At 52.6% G+C, this 21,295-nt stretch overlaps 3 protein-coding genes across 3 annotated transcripts in view; all 3 read left to right on the top strand.

Moving 5' to 3' along the window:
* Nucleotides 1-5,695, top strand: part of LOC109494656 (IgGFc-binding protein-like) — a 15,781-nt gene extending 10,086 nt beyond the window's left edge. Inside the window, exons 5-7 of the mRNA XM_045047012.1 lie at nucleotides 360-958; nucleotides 3,328-3,916; nucleotides 4,487-5,695. Coding sequence (XP_044902947.1) covers nucleotides 360-958; nucleotides 3,328-3,916; nucleotides 4,487-5,229 — 1,931 coding nt within the window. The 3' untranslated portion in view covers nucleotides 5,230-5,695. The remainder of the gene's footprint in view (nucleotides 1-359; nucleotides 959-3,327; nucleotides 3,917-4,486) is intronic.
* On the top strand, nucleotides 5,394-11,669 carry LOC111556290 (IgGFc-binding protein-like). The gene is made up of 6 exons (XM_045047011.1): nucleotides 5,394-5,407; nucleotides 5,675-6,498; nucleotides 8,507-8,706; nucleotides 8,826-8,967; nucleotides 9,092-9,774; nucleotides 10,936-11,669. Exons 1-6 carry the CDS (start codon nucleotides 5,394-5,396, stop codon nucleotides 11,497-11,499), a joined length of 2,427 nt encoding a protein of 808 aa, XP_044902946.1. The 3' UTR covers nucleotides 11,500-11,669.
* Nucleotides 11,648-21,295, top strand: LOC109494605 (IgGFc-binding protein-like). Its single transcript, XM_019818794.3, has 6 exons — nucleotides 11,648-12,555; nucleotides 14,152-14,698; nucleotides 15,206-15,405; nucleotides 17,586-17,981; nucleotides 20,508-20,797; nucleotides 20,932-21,295. The coding sequence occupies exons 2-6, from the start codon at nucleotides 14,260-14,262 to the stop codon at nucleotides 20,978-20,980; spliced, it is 1,374 nt and encodes a 457-aa protein (XP_019674353.3). The 5' UTR covers nucleotides 11,648-12,555; nucleotides 14,152-14,259; the 3' UTR covers nucleotides 20,981-21,295.

Raw genomic sequence — 21,295 nt, 5'->3', positions numbered from 1 at the left:
TTAGTTAATTCTAAAAGGCAAGATTCCTGGATTTGGTGTATGGAAAAGTCCTCTAGGTAAGGAGGACTCCAGGGTCTGGGGTGAGAGTTCTGTGTCCCAGGGCCAGATTTTAAGGTTCTGAAAGAGGACTTCTGGTTTCTGATGATAGAAACTTCTTTACTCTGTGAGATGGAGATTGCTGGAAAGCCTCCATTCTAGGGGATGAGGACCCCCAGGATCCTGGGCACGACTCTTGGAAAATGAAGGCAGGAACATCTCCATTCTAGGGATGGCTAAATACTTAGGTCTCTGGAACCAGACTGGGAGGTCCTGATGTAAACACTCCTTCCCCCTCCATCTTTCTCCCCTTCTTCCCCCAGCTATCGAGTGCCCCCAAAACAGCCATTATGAGTTATGTGGCTCCTCCTGCCCAGAGACATGCTTGGGGCCCTTGGGAGCGTCCTGCCCGCTGCCCTGCGGGGAGACGTGCACCTGCAATCCTGGCTATGTTCGCAGCGGCCCAGCCTGTGTCCTCCGGCGCCCAGGGCCTGGTGGCTGTGGCTGCGTGCACCAGGGACGTCTGCTGGCACCAGGCGAGGCTTTATGGGAGGGTGTGGGCTGCACTCGCCGCCGCTGCCTCTGCCCAGCCTTAGGAGGGAGCGTGATCTGCACTGAGACGGGGTGCAGGCCGCATGAGCGCTGCGTTCTGTCACACAACCTGCGCACGTGTGTGCCCTCGAGCATGGCCACATGCGTGGTGGCTGGCAGAGGCCACTACATCACCTTTGATGGGCGCCGTTTTCGCTTCCCTGGCTCTTGCGTGTACCTGCTGAGCGGCCGCAGTTCTTCAGCGCCACAGGAGCTCACTGACTTCCGTGTGCTCCTGGGCACCAGTCCTGATGGCGTCCCGAATAGCCTCGAAGTACACGTGTCTGGATTCCATCTGAGGCTGGACCCCAAGGAACCTGGTCGTGTCCTGGTGAGAAAACCCCAGCCCTGCCCACACATTCACCTTATGTCCTCTGACCCAGAGTCCTCATCTCAAGACTCCCAAACCTGATCCCAAGATCCCCCTAACCTCACCCTAGGGTCATACCTTGAGTTTTTGTCCTGTGACATTGGACCTTAAATCCAGTATCTTGCACCTCCTCCCTCTTGCCCCATGATCTCTGACCCAGTCACCTAACTTTAACCCCCCCAAAACTAACCCCCAAATTATAACTCAAGCCTTAACACTTCAGGAGCAAACCATCAGTCCAGAACCCCCTTTCCCAGTCCTCCATAATTTCCCCAGGAAAAGAAGTTTTGGTGCTGTTGGAAAGGCCACTCGGGAGGCACACGCGCTAGGTGCCAATGAAATAACACATAATGCACAAGAGTCCTTTTAAGGTAGATACAATAGGCATTACCATTTTCCAGATGAAGAAACTGCCCCAGAGAGGTGAGGCCATTGGCCCAAGGTCACACAGCTTATAAATACGAGAGTTAGTATTTAAACCTTGGCATTTTGGGCTCCAGGGTCTCTTATGCTGTCTCTGTAAATCATCAAAAAAATACATGACCTCAACTACTCATTTGTGAAATGTAATTCCAAGTTCCCAATGACTCTGACACCACTTCAACATGACAAATTTTCTCATCAAGGTAGGAAAGACAAATAAAGATAGGGACACTGGGAGAGGAGCTGTGGGGCTGTGGGGGTGAGTATTCACCGACCACAGAGGACAGAACCCAGAGGCTGTCAGTAACTTTCTCTCTGCAGTTTGCCTTGGCCATATTTTAAATTTCTTACTGAATTACCATTTTTAAATAAAGAAGGCTGGACTTATGGTATCTCTTGAGAAACTAGAAGCCCTGGCAACTAGTCACCTATTCTCATGGCCACGTATGTTTGGGACTTCCCTCTCTAGCGAGGGGCACGTACTTTCTCTCTAGTTTGTCACAGTCCCCAGCACATCCCACCCTCTCCACTTTACTCATTTAGCTATTTGCCTGGCCCCTGAATGCATGTGAGTGAGGACCAGATTTTATGCTTTTCTTGGGACCAGGGGCCTAGCCCTGACTACGGCTTTATGGGTGGCCCCAAGGGACCTTAATCCCAGAACCTAAGACCTCTCTGCCTTCCCAAGGAACACGGTCTACCCCAACACGTGCCAGGCACAATTACAAATCCTTACTTGATCCTTACAACAATTCTTTCCAGTGCATATTATTATTTCTCTCATTTTACAGAGAAGTTAAACAAATTGCCAAAGTGAGACAAACCAGGAGCCAAGATTTGAGCCCAGGTGACATGGCTCCGAAGTCAAAGGACACTTAACTACCACACGTCACTGTCCTGCACATGTAGTTATGAAAATTGGACACGAAGCTGCCAATATTTGGTGTTTTTTCCTACAAATGCGGCAATTTCATATAGTTCAACCTAAGTGTTTGAAACAAATACTCCTGGCCTGGATTGTCTTGGAACAAAAACTCCTAGCCTTGACTCAAGAATTCTGGAACCTTCATTGTGAGCCCCAGTACACCAGAGCTTTCAGTCCTGATTCTGGGATCTTGAAACTCCAGTCCTGACCCAAGAATCCCATTTATTCATTCATTCATTCATTCATTCATTCACTCATTCATTCATTTAACAGTCACTTACTGAATACCTACTGTGTTCCAGGCACTATTCTAAGTTACATGTGTTAACTGAACTTTAGACTCAACTCTAGCCCCAGTCCCGGGCACCCCCTAAACCCAATCCAGGAATTCCAAATCCCCAACTCCAAAAGCTTACAAACCCTCATCCCAAATTCTTATAACCCCAGCCCCAGATGCTGTGGGCAAATATGGTTAGACCATGCACAGCAGCCTCAACATTTATATATGCTATGGACAGACCTCCCTTCCCTGAACCATTTGCATAGTATCCTGAAGCCCCTGCCATACCTAGAAATCCCAGCATCCCTAGGACTCTACAGCCTAACTTGACCTATGAGCCTCATTCACTCATCCATGCATTAGCTCAACAAATATTTATTGACCAGACATGTGCCAGACACTGCACATGTGTCACTTCCAGAAGCTGTGGCTTTCATCTCCCCAAATCTGATCCAGGAATACTATAGCCCCAAACCCCAGAATCCACAGTTCTCACCATCCAAGTATTTGTTGGAAAAAGTATCAGTATTGTGGACAGCACCCCAAACTTTTATTTGTTGGGTTGGGGGTGGTCATTGTAGACAGTCCTTCAAAAAGACCTTCTGGGGGCCCTGCTCTTATACCCTTACCTAGGGACACTGGCATCCTTGGTAATGATACGGGGTCCCTAGAGCCCCACCTTGACATATCCTCTTTGCACAGGTGAATGGTGACTGGCAGAATCTACCATTCCAGGCTCTGAGCAACAATACACTCATCTTTCGCCATGGCTGGGACACTGTGGTCAGCTGTTCCTTTGGCCTGCGTGTGACCTATGCCCCTGGGATCCGCATAGTACTGGATCTTCCAGCAGCATATAAGGGCCATGTGGTGGGGCTGTGCGCTGACTATAATGGGGACCCCATGAATGACCTCCAGGTGCCTGGAACCGTGCTGGGCACCAAGCTGCCTGAGGATGCAATGGCCTGGGCCTTTGGCCATAGATATTTGGTGGATTCCTCGACTGGGTGCCTGGATGCTGCTGACAAGATGCCACCACTGCCACCATCTTGTGTCACTCTGCCAACCACCAGCAGCCCAACCCACTTTGCCCACCCTTGTGACATCCTTTTGGACCCTCTGGGGCCCTTCCAGCTGTGCCATGAGATGCTGGCACCAAGCCCCTATGTCCAAGATTGCATGGTGGATGTATGCCTAGGCACTGGACCCTGCCCCATGCTCAGCCTCTACTGTGAAACTTGCCAGCTGCTGGGTGGCCAAGTCTTCCAATGGCGGAATTCAAGCCTGTGCAGTGAGTGCCTAGGGATTCAGTCTAGCGTCTCTCTCTATCTTTGCTCATCTGGGGAACCTGGCCCCACTCTTGACTGAGATGTGGCTCCTTGGCTGTTGCTCATCCCAGAGTGCCAGCTCCTCCCTGCACAATGTATCCCTGAGACCCTGTACTTCCCACTGCACCAGCCTTCAGCCATCCCTCCACTCCCCACCAGACCCTCAACCTTTGCCCATGCTAAAGTGGCAGGTGTATTCTGATTTAAGTCCAGCCCCCCAACTCTTATCCTTCCCTCTTCTCAGCCCTGATTATGGTCCAACCCTTCAGCTCTTACCTCTCAGGGACTCAGACCTGTTCATGGTCTAGCCCCTAAGCTCTTATCCGTCCCAAGCCCTACAGATTAGCTACGCCTCATCAGAGGCATGGTTAACCACCGCATCCTTAGCTATCTGAAGGTACCTGCAGCTCTGCCCAGGTAGAGCTTTGCCCCGGCAGGGCCCCAGATACCCCATCCTAGCCCCAGAGTTAGGGAGTGAGAGTCCCAACAGCCACAGGCCGCAAAGTAACCTTCCATTCCTACTGGTTCCGCAGGCCCGCTGTGCCCCGCACACTCGCACTACACGCTGTGCGCTCCGGCTTGTTCTGTCACTTGCGCGGGGCTGGAGCCACCACCCGGCTGCGATCGCGCTGGGCACTGCCGTGAGGGCTGCGTATGCGACGCGGGCTTTGTGCTGAGTGGCGCTATCTGTGTGCCCACTGCTCAGTGCGGCTGCCTGAGCGCCGGCCGCTACTTGGAACCCGGCGCCTCGCTGCCGCCCCCTCCCACCGCGACCGGTCGCTGCTGCCGCTGTCACCCCGGCGGCCGGGTGGCCTGCAAACCCTGCCGCGCAGCCCGGGGCGGCCCAGGCCTCTGCTTTGCCACAGACGGACTCTATTATCGCACCTTCGACGGCACCACCTTCCACCTCCCGGGCGCCTGCACCTATTCATTGGTAGGCACGGGCACGGGTCGACTTCGGGGTGGGAGGCCCTTCGAGGTGGTGCTGGAGACAGGTCCACGGATGCCCAAACTCTGCCGCGTGCTGCTCCGCGCGCATGGCCACCGCTTCGGCCTAGACTGCGAGGACTGGGGATACATCACGGTGAGCCCCCGCCCTGTCACCCGCCTCCTTTCAGCTGCCTGGCAGTCTCTGTTCTGCCCAGTGGGATCTCTGAGTATCGCCTTCCGATTTTCTCCTCTCTCCAACAACCTCATTTCCGATAATCTCCTCCTCCTCCCTTCTCTGCTTCCTCCCTCTCTCTGCCCCTTCCCCTTTCAATCCCTCTCTCAGTAGCTGGGTCTGCACATCCCTGTTCCAAGCTGCTCAGGCTGTCTCTCCATCTTCCCTCGCCTCTTTCTCTGTCTACCACCCGTACCTACACCCCACCTGTCCCTCTCTCCCACCCCACAGCCTTCATCTCTCCTCTCTGCCTTTTTTCCTCCTCCACCTGGATCTCCATGCACCCTCTCAGGCTCTACGTCTGCCATTACCTCTTACCAACACCCACCTAGCCTTCCCTGACCCCTGCTCCAGGCTGCCCAAACCCCCTCTCTGGTGCCCCTACCTCACCACTGCCCTTCCTCTCCAGCTTTCCCGCTCTTTTTCTCTCCAAAGTGGTCCCTCTTCCTCTCTCCTCCTCCTCCTGTCCCCACATCCCCTCCCTCTTCTTCCCCAGCTCTACTGCCCCAACCCCCAGGTCCACAGATGCCCTCAGATCTCTCTTCGGTCCCTGAGTAAGGAATTTCCCCTCTGTCCCTGCACTCCAGGCCCATTTCACCACTCTCCCTCCCCTCACTCTCCTTCCCCTTGCCAGGTTTCCCCACACCTTCCCACTATACCCACACCCAAGCACTGCCTTGAACGCCCTGCCCCTTGACCCCTCTCCTTCACCCCATGTCCTTCTTCACACTCCAGCAGTCCCTGCCCACTCTTCCCCTGTTCTGGCGCACCCACTGTCCGCACTACTCCTCCCCACTAGTCTTCTCCCAGTTCTTCCGGACCCGGACCTCCCCCCTGACTCTAGGCTGCCCCACCCCTGCCCGCAGGTGGACGGCGTGCGGCGCTGCCTGCCTTTCGCGCTGAGCGGGGGCAGGGTGCGCGCCTTCGCGCGCGGCGCATCTGTGGTGCTCGCGGTGCGTGGAGGCCCGCGCCTGCTTTTCGGGCTCTGCTGCCACCTGAGCGTGGAGCTGCCTGCGGCCTACCGCGGCCTCACGCGCGGCCTCTGCGGCAACTTCAACGGCAACGCGACGGATGACCTGCAGCTGCCAAGGCCCGGGCCCTGCGCCGCGCCGCGTCCCTGCCCGGGTTCGGGCTGCCTCCCGGCCACCGAGGACGCGGGTGCAGCGTGGCGTGGCGCTTGCGACCTCCTGCGCGAGCCCAGCGGCCCCCTGGCACCCTGCCACGCATTCCTGCCGCCGGAGCCCTTCTACCAGGCCTGCGTGGCCGACGTGGGCCGCGCCCGCGGGAACCACAAAGTGCTCTGTGCCTGCCTGCAAGCCTACGTGGCTGCCTGCCAGACGGCTGGTGCGGATATGCGGCCCTGGAGGGCTCCCAGCCTTTGCCGTATGTCCCCTGCCAGAGGGCTTTACGAGCCGCCCCCGCGGGGTGGGGTCCCAAAGCGGGAGACTGGTCTGGTCTTCAGTCATAACGCAGGTGTTAGTTGAAGACCTACTATGTGTCGGCCTATTTTAAGGACACAGCACCAAACAGGACAGAGTCCCATGCACGCTGTGGTTGGGAAAACAGATTTGATTTTATCCCTTAGGTAACGTTTACAGAGCACTCATTCAATATCAGGCGCTGCGTTAAAATCCTAGTCCCTGGACCAGCAGCATCAGCTTGTTTACAGGGCTTGTTTACAATGCAACACTCAGGGCTTGTTTACAATGCAAAGTCTTGCCCTGCCCCAGACTTAATCAGAAACTCTGGAGTGGGAGCCACCAACCTGTTTTAACAAGCCCTCCAGGAGACCCGGATGCAAGACTAGATCTGAGAACCTGTATTGTGTGCTTGAAGTCAGCCCACTCCATCTTAGAACTGTTCTAGGAGATGGCATAATCGTCTGCCTCCTGTAGTTGAGGACACTGAGGCACAGAGAATCCCCCCAGATCTCACAGCCAGTAGGGGGCAGAACTGGCCTTTCCACCTGGCTCCAGAATCCTCTCTCTCAACCCCTATGCTATAGTGTCTCTCCAACAATAATGTAAAAATAGTTCCAGTAATAACATGAAAAGAACAGCTGACCTTACTGAATACACGTTCGGTGCTAAGCCCTCAATTCTCCCAACAGCCCCATCAAGCAAGTACATTTTATGGATGAGGGAAACCAAGGCATAGGTGGTTAAGGAACTTGATCAGTATCACCCACCTAGAAAATGACTCAGCTGGCATCTGAATATTTGTTCACTTAACAGGTTCTCATCAACTTCACGTTTCTATGTCCACGTGTATCCTCCATGATCCTCATGGACTCTTGGCCCCACCTCAATTTATCATTTTGGTGTCAGTGTCTCTCTCTTTCTGCCTCCAGGTTCAAAAGTTCTTGGAGGGAATGTTTGGCTTGCTCTTAACTTACAGACCAATGGCCACCCTCACCTCTGTCTGTCAGGGTCATTTATCCAGCCCTGACCCAACCAGCCGGTCATGGGTACACAATGCGGCCACTGTATCCAGCAGGACTCTTAATAGCGATGTCAGCATCCTAACTCAAACTGAGGGGAGAAAGAATAAATGATTTGGAGCACATATAACTGCAAAGACTGAGGGTGTTTCTATCTCCAGTCTTAGCTAGATTAAGAATTTTCAACTGCAGATTTAAAAAGTCCATTTTTCTCCCTGTCCATCTTCTTCTTCCCTTCCATTCTCTCTCTGTTAGCTTTATTCTCAAGTAGATTCTCCTCTTGTGGTAGCCGCAAGGCTTTGGCAACTTCAAGCTGACAATTCTACCAGCTTCAGTGCCTTTGCAAAAATGTAACATCCTTTTCCCAGTGACCCCAGCTAAAGTCCCAGGCTTGCCACCCAAGGCTTCGCCTGTCCAATTATTGTGAACCAGAGGAGGGAAGAATAATCTGATTAGCCAGCCCTGGGGTTCTGTACACAACCCTGGAACCTGGATGTGGAATCGCCTCAGTCCACATGTTGAAAGTAAGGATGGATAGTTGCCAAAAAGCAAGCGGAGGTTATTATTGTCAGAAGGGCAGAGAGGCCAAGAAAAGACCTCCACCACTAGAATCCACTGACAGGTTCCTTATGGACCCAAACAAGCAGCATAGGAGGTGGGATCACTTGGTGGTTCAAGTAATGGTCAACCCTTTCAACAGGGGCTGGGATTGCCGGGGAAAGACCCCCTAAAAGACAAAGAGCAGGGAAGCCACATTAGTCATATCTAGGATGCACTTAAGTAGCTAGCACACTGCATAGTGCGCAGACACTGTTCAATCACTGCCGGTTGTTACTGCTGTTAGGATTAATCTAAGGGGAGGTCTTCCGGGAATGATGCAATCTGAGGGTGCCGGGGAGGCGGAGGGCAGGCCCCTGGCTTGCCTGAGTCTGACAAGCCACCTCTCCACAGCCATGCGGTGCCCCCCACACAGCCACTACAGCCTGTGTGTGAACCCCTGTCCCGCGGCCTGTGCGGGTGTTCAGGAGGTGGTACAGCTCCCCACTCCCTGCGCTGAGGGCTGCCAGTGCGATGATGGATTCTTCCCCGCCAAGGGTGACTGCGTCCCTGTGGACCACTGTTCTTGCTTCCACAATGGCCTGTACTTCCCTGTGAGCATCCTCTTGGGCCCTTGTTAGAGGTTTATTTGGATCCTCTCATCTCAGAACCTTTGGCTACACCTTCCCTTCAATACCACCTCACCTTTCACCGTCTCTCCCTTCCTCCACAGCCGGGCCAGACTATCCTCATCAAGAATTGCTCCTCCTCCTGTACCTGCCACCTAGGGGAAGGTGTGGCCTGTGTCCCCTTCAGCTGCCCTACGGAGGAGGTCTGTGGCATCACAGATGGAGTCCTAGGCTGTCGATTGCAAGGTGCCCAGCGCTATAGTCTCAGGGGTCAGAGATTGGGGCATGACTCCTGCATCCTGGGAAGGAGGGGACTGGTGACCCAGACTCCTGGGACTCATAGGTCCTTGATCTTCTCTCTCCCCCACAGCCACCTTGGCCCCTGCCCCTAGCTCTGTGGCCCCACCGCTGGTTTCCCCACCATTGCTCCCCAGTCCCAGTCCCCAGTGCCCAGAAAACTCCCGCTTTGTTCCCTGTGGGTCTGCATGTCCAGCCACGTGTGCCAACCCCTCAGCCCCAGAGCACTGTAGCCACCCCTGTGCTCCTACCTGCCAGTGCCTGCCTGGCTACCTGCTGCAGGACGGCCAGTGCATGCCCCCTGCACACTGCTCCTGCTTCCTGCACCAAGGCCGTACTTTCTGGACAGACAACTGTACTTGGCACTGCCACTGCCCAACCCTTGGGGCCCTGGTGAGCAAACTTCCCCAGTGTTGGCCTGACAAGTGCCATGGTCACTGCAAGGCCTTCACGGGTGGCTGGTACCACTGCCTGTCAGCCCAGTCCTCACCCAGTCCCACTGTCCTGGAGAAGCCACTGGTGTGCACTGCCTCTGGAGACTTCTACTTCCACACATTTGGAGGAGCTCACTACGAATTCCCTGGCTCCTGTGTCTATCGTCTGGCGGGTCTCTGTGACACAGCCCATGCCGACCTTGAGCCCTTCAGCCTGGATTTGACCCCACTGCTGCGGCCACGTGGCTGGGCCAAGGCCCTGACCCTCTTAGCCTGTGGCCTGAGGCTGGACCTGAGTCCAGAAGATCTCAACCACATCCGGGTGAGTTTTCAAAGGCTCCATAAGTACCTACTGTCCCTCACCATGCCCATTACCCACAGGTAACCTGTAGACCGCTCTTTTCCTGCTGATACCCCCTTTATCAACTCTCTCACTGGTTCTCAGAGATGTCTACTCCAATTTCCTAGTAGCCCATTCATTGACTTGCCTGTTGATCCCTTCCCACAAACTTTCTATTTGAGACTTCTACCCTTGAGTCTCCTATTATTCTCCCATTAACCTTCCACTGAGTCCTCAGTTGACTCCCCTTTAACCCATAGACTCAGCCTTGACTTCCCCATTGGCCCTCTTTCTTTCTTTCTTCTTTTAATGTTTATTTATTTTTGAGAGTGCAAGCTGGCGAGGGGCAGAGAGAGGGGGGGAGACACAGAATCCAAAGCAAGCTCTGGGCTCTGAGCTGTCTGCACATAGCCCGAGGTAGGGCTCAAACTCACAAACCATGAGATCATGATCTGAGCCAAAGCTGAAGTCCGACGCTTAACTGAGCCACCCAGGCGCCCGACCCTCCATTTCTCTCCCACTGAAAATCCCACAAACCCATTCATTGCCCCTCCCCACTGATCCTACTACAGTTATATTGATTTGTCCCATTAACCCTATTTACTGTCCTCTTGACCTCCCCCCTCACCCCATAGATCTGTACTGAGCTATTTGTTGACCTTCCTAGTGATTCACTGACTGGCCCATTAATGCCATTTACATCTCTGTGGATTTTTCCATTGAGTTCCCAAGCCATTCCAATTCTCCCATTGAGCTTCCTATTGATATGGATTCCTCCACTGAATTCTCAGGGCTTTCCAATATCCCAATTGAGCCTGTCTTTGACTGAGTCTCACTCTTTAAGCCTTCCTGAGACTGTAACATTAACTCATTGACTCACCTTCTGACTCCACCCCCTCATTAACTCTAATCATCTAATCTCTACCACTGACACACTCACCCACCAAAGGTGGGATCCTTTAACTCACCCTTCATTTAGCCTCTACTGATGTTCCATTGAATCTCCTTGCGATTCCTAATGACTACCCTGGTTAACCGATGTTCCCCTTGATCCTTCTCTGATCCTTCATTGGCATTTCCAAGAACTTCTGCGACAGCCACTACATCCTTCCCCTGCTGATACCTGCATGCCCTCCCTTGTAGGTGGACGGAATTCTGGAATCGCTGCCCTTCTTTCACGGCCACTGCCTCCGTGCCTACTACCAAGGCCGCCAGCTCTGTGTAGACACGGACTTCGGCCTCTCACTCACCTACGATTGGGACAGCCTGGCACGTGTAACGCTGCCGAGGCCCTACGGACCCTACCTGTGTGGACTCTGTGCCCAAAGAGGCCCGAGCAGCCCCACGGTGCCGTTGCTCGACATCTGGAAGGTGGCAGAAGTGCCAGGCTGTGGCCCAGTCTGCGGGCCCCTCTGCCATAACCAGTGTCCAGTGTCCACGCGCACTCGATTCGCTGGAGACGCGTACTGCGGGCTGCTGGCGGGGGCCGAGGGTCCCTTGGGGCCATGCTACGCTGCGCTGGACCCGATCCCATTCCTGGACAACTGCCTGGACGACGTGTGCCGCCACCACGGAGCCCGTCCCATCGTCTGCCGAGCCCTGGCCGCCTTCACTGTCGCCTGTCAGGCTCTGGATGTGCACCTGCGGCCGTGGAGGACGCCTGACTTCTGTCGTGAGTGTGCGGGGCTTGGCATACATAGTGGATGAAACTCCTAAGAGCTGGGATTTGGGACACCGAGGGACGGACGCGGGAGGACCAATGAAGAAGTTCAGGCCTGGTTGGGTGGAGCCAGGTGAAGAAGGGTGGGACTTGAAGAAGAGTTAGACCTGGATGGGACAGCAGTTTAATTAACGAGATCTTCCTGTCTTTTGTGTCCGTCTCTTTTTCTGTCTGTCTCTCCCGTGCCTCTGTGTCGCTCTGTGTCTCCCTTTCTGCGCCTCACTATCTCTACCTGGTGTTCCCACTTTCCGTTCCTCGTCCTCTCTCCCCGCCATGTTGCTCTTCCACTCACCCCCACCCTCTATCCTCCCTCCGTCTCTGTCTTCGCGTCGGTTTCTCTCTCCCGGCCTACCCCTTTCTCTGTCCCCCGCTATTTCTTTCCCGCGTCTCTCCATCTCTTTCATTTCGCTCTGGCCCTCGCACCCCCGCGGGTCTCCCCAGCGTTACGGTGCCCGCCGCACTCGCACTATGAGCTGTGCGGCCCGTGCTGCCCAGCCACGTGCGCGGGCAGCGAGAGCCGCTCTGGCCGCGGCGCCTGCGGGAGCCGCTGCTGTGAGGGCTGCGTGTGCGACACGGGCTTCTTGCTAAGCGGCGCCGCCTGCGTGCCTGCGGCCAAGTGCGGCTGCTTTCGCGCCGGCCGCTACCGAGCTCTAGGCGCCGTCTGGTACCCGGGGCCAGGCTGCGCACGCCGCTGCCGCTGCCGCCCGGGCGGCGTGGTGACGTGCGCGCCGCGGCCGTGCGGGCGCGGGCGAGTGTGCGGCCTGCGCGGGGGCGTGCGCCGCTGCCTGCCCGACGGCCGAGGCAGCTGCGCCCTGGCCGGGACCGCGCACGTGCTCGCCTTCGACGGCCGCACGCACACGCTGCCCCCGCCCGCGCCCTTCTCTCCTGAGAGCTGCCTGCAAGTGCTCGCCCGCACCCCACGCCGGGGTCCCTGTTCCTTCGGCCTGGACGTGGCCCGCGATGGGGCCGGGCTACACAGTCTGCACCTCAACCTCTCCGGGCACCACCTGCAGCTAGACCGCGCAGTTGTCGGCTTCATCACGGTAGGGGTTCACTGGACCGCGCTCACACCCCACCCTCTTCCTCCTGGAGGTTCCTCTGTTTCCCCCACCATATGTAACGTGGGCGTGGCTGTCCCTTAAGACTTAAGAGATGGTGCAAATATGTGACAAGGTGGAAGCATTGCGTGGGACACAGTAATGGCTCACTAAAGGGTAGCTGTTAGATATGCATTATCACCTACTACCCAGGATTGAATAAAATTAGTCATTCAGGATTATTTCAGTAAATTGTATGGAGAGTCTCTTGGTGGTCCAGGAAAGGCCGGAGGATTTGATGATGACTAAATCCTGGGAGAGCTCACATTCCTCCAGGGAAACAGATGATAAGTATATAAATAAGTAAAATAGGTGGTACATCCGATGATGAGTTTAGAACTGTAACGAAGAATAGGGGCACCTGGGTGGGTCAGTGGGTTAAGCGTCCAACTCTGGTTTCAGCTCAGGTCATGATCTCATAGTTGGTTGGTATGAGCCCCGCATTGGGCTCCACTACTGGCAGTGCCAGAGCCTGCTTGGGATTCTTACTCTCTCCCTCCTTCTCTGCCCCCCACCCCCACTCCCCACCCCCGGCCCCACCTCATGCTGTCTCTGACTCTCTCTCTCTCAAAAAAAAAAAAGAAAAGAAAGAAAAAGAAAACTATAAAGAAAAATAAAACAAGGAAGAGAGAGTACAGAAACAGTGTAAAGAGGTTTAGGATTTTGAATAGGTGATGAGGAAGACTCTACTGACAAAGTAACATTTGAGTCACTGATCTGAAGGAGGTAAGGGAGGGGTCCATGTGAATATCTGGGAGGGAGCAAACCAGGCAGAGGGAACACAAAGTGCGAAGGTCAGGGAATTGGGATGGTGCTTGGTGTGTTGGAGGAATAGGAGGAAGTCAGTGTAGCTTGTGAGTGAGCAAGTAAGTGAGTAAGGGGTTGAAGAAGAGATAATGAGGTTGGAGAAGTGATGGGGCCAGATCACTAGGGCCTTCTAGGATGGGTGGGGATGAAAACTTAGGCGAAACAGAGCAGAGAAAGCAGGAGTGTGGTGAGATTCGGCAGCCAGAAGTAGAGAGAGCTTCAAAAAGAAGTGTGGTGAGACCTCATGAGGAAGAGAAGGCCAGAGAAAGGGCCCTGGGACCTATTTAGTGCTAATTATGTGCTAGGCACTGTTCTGAGCACTACTTGTACCATCTCATTTAATCTTCATAGCAACTGTATTAGTCAGCTAATGCTGCATAACAAGCTCAAAAAAAAAATTCTCAGTGACTTACTCAGCCAGCTTTCTCACACATCTGTGAGTGGACTGGCATTTGGGTGGTCTTGGCCTAGGTCATTAAGCACTTCCCACATGCTGAGCATTTTTCTAAGTACTTTTTGTTGATTTATTTAATTCTCCCAACAGCCCTAGGAAGTAGGTACTTTGATCCTCCCATTTTACAAATAAAGAAACTAAAGTTCAGAGAGGCTAACTTTTCCACCCAACTCTCACAGTTCATTTGTGGCACAGCTGGGAGGGATGTCCAGGATACTGGGAGGCGTGGGAGCAGGCTCAACCTTCTCAGCCTCAGTCTTGACCCTTTTCTTCCTCCCCAGGTGGATGGTGAACACTGCCGGCTGCCCTGGGTACTGCCGGGGGGCAGGGCCTGGGCCACGTTGGAGGGCCGCCACGTGGTGGTGCACACTGCCTGTGGGCTGCATATCATGTATGACTGGGGCAGCCAGGTGCGCCTAACTGTGCCTTCCACCTTCCACGGCCAGCTGGTGGGGCTCTGTGGGGCCTTCGGTGGCCAAGTTGGCCCCCTTGATGTGCCTCTAGACACAAGATCCTGGTCCAGGGGCCTGGTCACTAACCCCTGCCCACTGCCCCAGCCCAGTCTTGGCTTTAGCATCAGCTGCCCCACGCAACTTGCCCAGATCTTCAATGCTCCCAAACTGTGTAGACTCCTACAGGCACCAGATGGTCCCTTTGGCCGCTGCCTGGGCCATATCAGCCCCAAGGCTTTCCTCAGGATATGCCTGCAAGACGTATGTCATACCCATGGTCAGGACCTTGGTCTCTGCGATGCCCTCACAGCATATACTGCAGCCTGTCAGGAAGCTGGCATCCCTGTGAAGCTTTGGAGGGGACCCAAGCTTTGCCGTGAGTGCTCTGGCTGGGTGTGGGTTGCCTCCGGGGCAGGTTGAAGGCAGCAGGAAGAGCCCCTTCTCCTGATGGGGATCAGAGCAGTCCTGATGTAGATGAAATTGACTAAGCAGTGTTGGGGGGAAGGGCATCCAAGGGAGAGAGAACTGGAATTTCAAAGGTGTGGAAGTTGAAAAATATCAGTGGGGGGGCACCTGGGCGGCTCAGTCGGTTAGGCATCTGACTTCAGCTCAGGTCATGATCTCATGGTTTGTGAGTTTGAGCCCCACATCGGGTTCTGTGCTGACAGCTCAGAGCCTGGAGCCTGCTTCGGATTCTGTGTTTCCCTCGTTTTCTGCCCCTGCCCCACTCACACTCTGTCTTTCTGTCTCTCAAAACTAAATCAATGTCTTAAAAAAAATTTTTTTTAAAGCAGTGGGAAGCTAGCCTGACTGGGGCAAGAGGCAATAGGATTGGAGAGGGAAACTTGAGTCCTAAGCACCAGCCTTTGCCATCCATCTGCAGCTCTGACTTGTCCGCCTCGGAGCCACTACAGCATCTGCGCACGGACCTGTGATGGGGGCTGTGTCCAGCCTACCAGCCCTGCTCACTGTTCTACCCAATGCTATGAGGGCTGTGAGTGTGACCCTGGATTCATTTTTGACGGCACAGACTGTGTGTCTCAGGACCACTGCGGCTGCTTTCACAGTGGACGCTACATCCCTGTAAGAGAGGTCCCCAGGCATGGGTGGGTGGGTGCAAAGTTTCCCATATCTTGTCATAAAATGTTCCCCAGGGGCACCTGGGTGGTTCAGTTGGCTAACCATCTGACTCTTCATCTTAGCCCAAGTCTTGATCTCGGGATCGTGATTTGAGCCACACATTGGGCTCTGTGCTGGGCATGAAGCCTACTTAAGAAAAAAAAAGTTCCCTGGACCACACTATATCAGTCAGCATTTGCCATTGTAAATGAAGAAAAGGATGCCAAGTATCTTAAATACAACAAGGAACATACCTACCTTTAATTGTTTAAATCTGAGGCTTTCACGCATGGCTGGATTCAGGGACTCAAATGATGTCACTAGAACTCAAGTTTCTTTCTGTCTTTCATCCCTGTCTTTTCCTTTTTCTATGATAGCTTCTATATCAAGTAGGCTCTAGGTCCAAATGCTATAACAGTCTCAAAATTACAGTGGCTTAAATTTGATAGAAGCTTATTTCTCTCTCATGAACAGTCCAAGAATAACCAGCTTGGCTCATCCAAGTCAGGGACACAGGTTTCTTCTATCATTACCTCCCCTGTAGTATTGTGATCATCTACTCCCCACCACATCTTCATTCAAGCAAGTTGGCCAGGAAAAAGAAGGGACAGGGAGGTCAGGCCCCGCTCTTTAAGGGCATAACCCAAAAGTAGCACATATCACTTCTGTTCATATCACATTGGCCACAACTTCACGAAGGGACCCCATCTGGCTGCAGAGGAGGCTGGAAGATGTATCTTTAGCTGGGTATCCCTGAATGCAGCCAAAAATTCTAATTCTGGGGAAGAAATGGAGAATGGATATTTGAAGACATGCATAGCCTCATTTTCAAATAACTTCTGCATGTTGGGCAGTGGTGGTCCCCTTCTTCTCCAAGTTTATGATGTACAGTTTAGCCATCTCAGTGGAAGGACAGACCCCTCTCTCAGTAGTTCCAGCAGAAGTCCCAGTGCTGACTCCTATTGTCCCACTTGCCCATCCCTAAACCAGAGAGGCCAGGAAATATGGGGTACTCTGATTTGTCTCTGACTAGCCAGACCTGGGGCATGTGCCAGAGCTGAAGCCAGAGGGTAGGTATATCACCTAAGAAACTCCACAGACAGAAAAGTGGGGCTAATTCCCCAAAGAAACTGGAAGGCTGTTACCAGAAGACCACAGATGGATGGACCCTCGGCAAGCAAAGCGTCCTGTTCAAGGCTTTGCAGCTCCTTGAATCCATTCAGAGGTAAAGAAAAGCCCCCCAGGGGATGACTGACATAGTTGTCTTGGAGATTCGAGGCCACCAGATACGAAAAAAATGATTGGTTAAACCCTAGTGGTGCCTGGGTGGCTCAGTCAGTGAAGCTTCTGACTTTGGCTCAGGTTATGACCTCACGGTTCGTGAGTTCAGGCCCCACATCAGGCTCTGCACTGGTGGTGTGGAGCCTGCTTGGGATTCTCCTTTCTCTCTCTCTCTCTCTCTCTCTCTCTCTCTCTCTCTCTCTCTCTCTGCCCCTTTCTCACTTGCACTCTCACTCTCAAAATAAATACATAAACTTTAAACCCCAAACCAACCCCAGGAATGAATACATGCCCACACTGGGAGGAACAGGGCATAAGAGCTGCTGCTACAGCTGCCATTGCATGTCCTCTCCACACTAGTACTGACACTGGCCGCACATCAGAACTTGCAGAGAGCTCTTAAGGTTTTTCACACACCAGTGAAAAAAGCAGAGGGATTGTCCCAGATTGAAACAGACTTTAAAACCACAATAGTCAAACGCAGTACACAAAGCTTGATTATATACTAGTTGAAAAAGAACACTTAATAGATATTTGGGGGACAATTGGAGAAATTCATCAAACTTTTTTTATTTTTGCCCATCTCAGAGAAAAACAGCTCAATGGATTTTTAATTTGTATTTGTCTTGTTAGGAGGTTGAGCATCTTTTCAAATGCCTAAGAAACATATTTCTTTTTCTATTAACTTTCTGAATAGCTTTGTTCATGTTTTTATATTGACTTATTGGTCTTTTTCTTTTTTATTTCTAGGAACTCTTTATATATTAAGGAACTTAGTCCTTCATGATATGTTTTATACATGTGCTTAGCTGTTTGTTGATAAGGTTTTTTGAATTTGATTTTGAGTCTCTCTCTCTCTGCAGGTTGGGGAGGCACTGATCCTGCCTGGCTGCCAGGAACGCTGTATATGCTTGCATGGTCAAGGCCTCCAGTGCCAGCCCTTTTCCTGCCCACAGGGCACAGACTGCATCCTGGATGGGGGTGTGCGGTGGTGTGAGCCCAGGGAGGGTGCTACATGTCGCCTAGTGCCCGGGGGCCTCTTCACCACCTTTGATGGCTTCAGTGGGCTCACACCCATTCCTGTTATGTCCTGTGCCTATGAGCTAGCCACATTGGTGGGTTCCAGGCCCCAGGATCCTGACTGGTTCCATGTCATTGCTGACTTCCTGCCCTGTCCTAGCTGCACTGCTCTCAAACCACGAGTGATCATCGGCTTCAGGGATGGCTGTGCAGCTGTGGGAACCAATCAGGAAATATGGGTAAGGGACTTCCTCAGTAAAAGCCAAGACTTTTTTATAATCTGGCACTGATCTCTGGGGCCTTTTGATCCCTCATTGGCATTCCATACCCTTTTAACATAGAACTCTCCCATCACTGTGCTCTCACATTGACCTCCATTGGCTAAATGTCCTTGTCATGCTCTCCCATGACCCTCTCTAGACCCTATATAAACTTCACCCTGGACTTCTCAGGACCCACTGATCCCCCACATTGACTCAAGTGCTGCTCAACTCCTGGGAACTACTGACTGAGTAGTCATCTACTACTACTACTACTACTACTACTACTACTACTACTACTCAGAGCTCTAATAGGGGAAGCCCAGGTAGCCCAGGTAGAGTGATCAGGGCTGGAATGGGAGAAGCCACAGGTAGACTGTGGAAGCCCAGAGGAGATACTCTCAGTTTAGGAGACCAGTGAAGGCTTTCTGGAGAAGGTGACAAATGAGCTGAGACCTGATTTTAAGCTTGGGAAGAGAACAGAACAAGGCCAGGAAAACAGAGGGAGCATATTTGGGGAATAGTGGTGAAAATGAACTGTTGAGTTTAAAATAGCCCACTAAATGTCTTTGGACTTAGGGCCAGGGAGGTTGTTAGTGACTTAAGAAATCACAGCAGGGGGACAGCTCCTGGACTGCAGGTTTGAGAAATGGAGACAGCAGGAATAGACAGCTCTCTTGACAAGTTGTACATACAAACTGCCCTTGTCAAACACGTGAGAGTAGAGATAAGCCAGGAAGAGGCAGAGGCCTTTTAAAACTGGTTTACCATTACGATTTTGTGATGGGAAAAACCCTGGGATGTTTAAGTGCTGATGGGAAGGAGCCAGACAAGGAGAGGTTGGAGATCCAGTGGGTAGAGAGGCCAGAGTGGAGAGCACCTGGCTCCCCCAAGACACGTGGAAAACAGAGAGCAGCAGAACTGGAATCTGGCAGGCAAAATGGATACTGTTTATAAGTAAGAGGGAAACAAACCTGAAACCCCATGTTGAGAAATAGAAGGAGGCTACTGGTAAGAGTGGGAGGATGGTCCAGCAAGAGAGCAGCTAGGATTCTGCCACAACCCAGCTCAACCACAAAAAGTGGTGATTAGAACAGTACCACATAGGGTAGCTGTGAGGATTCGTGCAGAGTGTGTGGCATATATGAAGTGCTCAGTAAATAGAAGCTCTTGGGGCGCCTGGCTGACTCCGTTGGAAGAGCTTAAGACTTGACCTTGGGGTTGTGAGTTGAGCCCCATGTTGAGTGTACAGAGTACTTAAAAGTAAATAAACTTAAGGGGCGCCTGGGTGGCTCAGTTGGTTAAGCATCTGACTCTTGATTTCGGCTCAGGTCATGATCTCACAGTTTGTGGAACTGAGCCCCACGTAGGGCTCTGCGCCGACAGCAAGGAGCCTGCTTGGGATTCTCTCTCTCCCTCCCCCTCTGCCCCTCCCCAGTTCTCTCTCTCTCTCTCTCTCAAATATAAACATTAAAAAAGTAAATAAACAAAAAATTTTTAAACTGTGATTGCAGGTGCCTGGGTGGCTCAGTTAAACATCCTACTTTGGTTCAGGTCATGATTTCACAGTTCATGAGTTCGAGCCCTGTGTCAGGCTCTGTGTGTACAGGTCTGAGCCTGGGGACTGCTTCGGATGGATTCTGTGTCTCCCTCTCTCTGCTCCTCCCCTGCTCATGCTGTCTCTGTCTCTCAAAAATAAGTAAACGTTAAAAAAAAAAAAAGCTGTGATTGCTCTTGTGGTCACTTTTATATTATTAATGGAGAGGCAATATATATAACAGAATGGTCAAGAACACAGGTCATGAAATCACACCCCTTTGGTTCAAAATTGGCTCTGCCACTTACCAGCTATGTGAACCTGGGCAAGCTATGTTACTTCTCTGGGCCTCAGTTTCCTAATCAGTAAAAGGCAAGAGGCACCTAGGCATACAGTACTGATCTACCCTGTCAGAGTGTTGGTGGGGATTTAGTATCATTTATAAATTTAATATCATTAATTACATAATTAAGTTAGGTGACAGTATATTAAAATACCAATTACATTACATAATGCAATATACTGTCATACATTATCTTATAAAATAAATAACCAAATATTAAAGCACTTGGAATAGTGCCTGGCACAGAGTATGTGTAAACGGTTATTAGATTATGAAGACACAGGTGAGAGAAATGCAACTGGTTCTAGAGACTTTGTTCTCTAAAGCTCCCTTTTAGGAAAGAGTTTATTATGGAAAAATTCAAGCATCACAAAAGAAGAGAGAATGGTGTGTCATGAAACTCTTACAGTTACAAATGTTTTGCCATTTTTGCTTTCATCTTTTCCTCCCACTCTGCTTTGTTCGTGCTGGAGGATTTGAAAGCAAATACCAGACCTTTTTCCTCTAGCAAAGACCTGGGTATGCCATTTTGATAGAGACACCCAGCAGGATTCACAGTAGTTTCAGAGCCCCGCCTCCGGATTCGGGCCCTAATCCCCGCCCTTCACTCGCCTCCTCTCTGCAGGTGAATGGACAACCCGCCAGCCTCCCGGCGCAAGTGTGCAGGGGCGTGGTCGTACGCTGGGCTGAGGGCTCCCGAGTTGTTATCGAGCGGTCCCCCATGCTGCGGGTGCTGGTGGGGCCCGAGGGGGCTGTGTCCCTACGGGCCTCCCCTGCGCTACGAGGACGCCTCCGGGCAGCCTGCGGGAACTACAACGGAATTGCAGCCGACGACCTGATACTCCCAGGAGGACTCCGGGATGCCAGCCTAGTCGACGTGTTCCACGCGTGCCGGGTTCGGGGCTTCAACAACTGGTGAGAACTTTACCTTCTCCTGCCCGGGGACCTGACTTCTCTCGGCAGAGGGCGCGACCAGCGCAACTCCCTGCGCCACAGGCTGCCTTTGGGGACTTGGAGCCCATACCCTCTCTCTGATGGTCTTCCCACAGCACGGAGAAGCTTGTTATTCCAGCCGTGACCCAACACTTCACCGTCTGACGCCGTACCTCCGCGTGTGCCCAGGGCTGGGACTCGTCCACCCCCCCCCCCCACTCCCCCACCCTCGACGCACACCTGCCCTGGGGATGGGAACCCACGGACCTTCCTGAGACTGTTTTAATAAATAATTTATGACCAAAACCTGCTTGTGCCTATATCTTCTACTTCCCAGTGCCCCCGCGCCCTGGGGAACACAAAAGGTCCCAACCTATAGTTCTCGTTTCCCAAGACTCAGGAGTTAGGTCGGGACCCTGACCCCTTCCGACCCAAAACCTGAGTCCGAGCACCTAGCTCCCTCCTCCTTCGGGTCCCTAG

The sequence above is a fragment of the Felis catus genome, chromosome E2, assembly GCF_018350175.1.
Source record: "Felis catus isolate Fca126 chromosome E2, F.catus_Fca126_mat1.0, whole genome shotgun sequence".
Lineage (NCBI taxonomy): Eukaryota > Metazoa > Chordata > Mammalia > Carnivora > Felidae > Felis > Felis catus.
The sequence above is the reverse complement of the archived record's forward strand: the minus strand, read 5'-3'. Positions and strand labels throughout refer to the sequence as shown.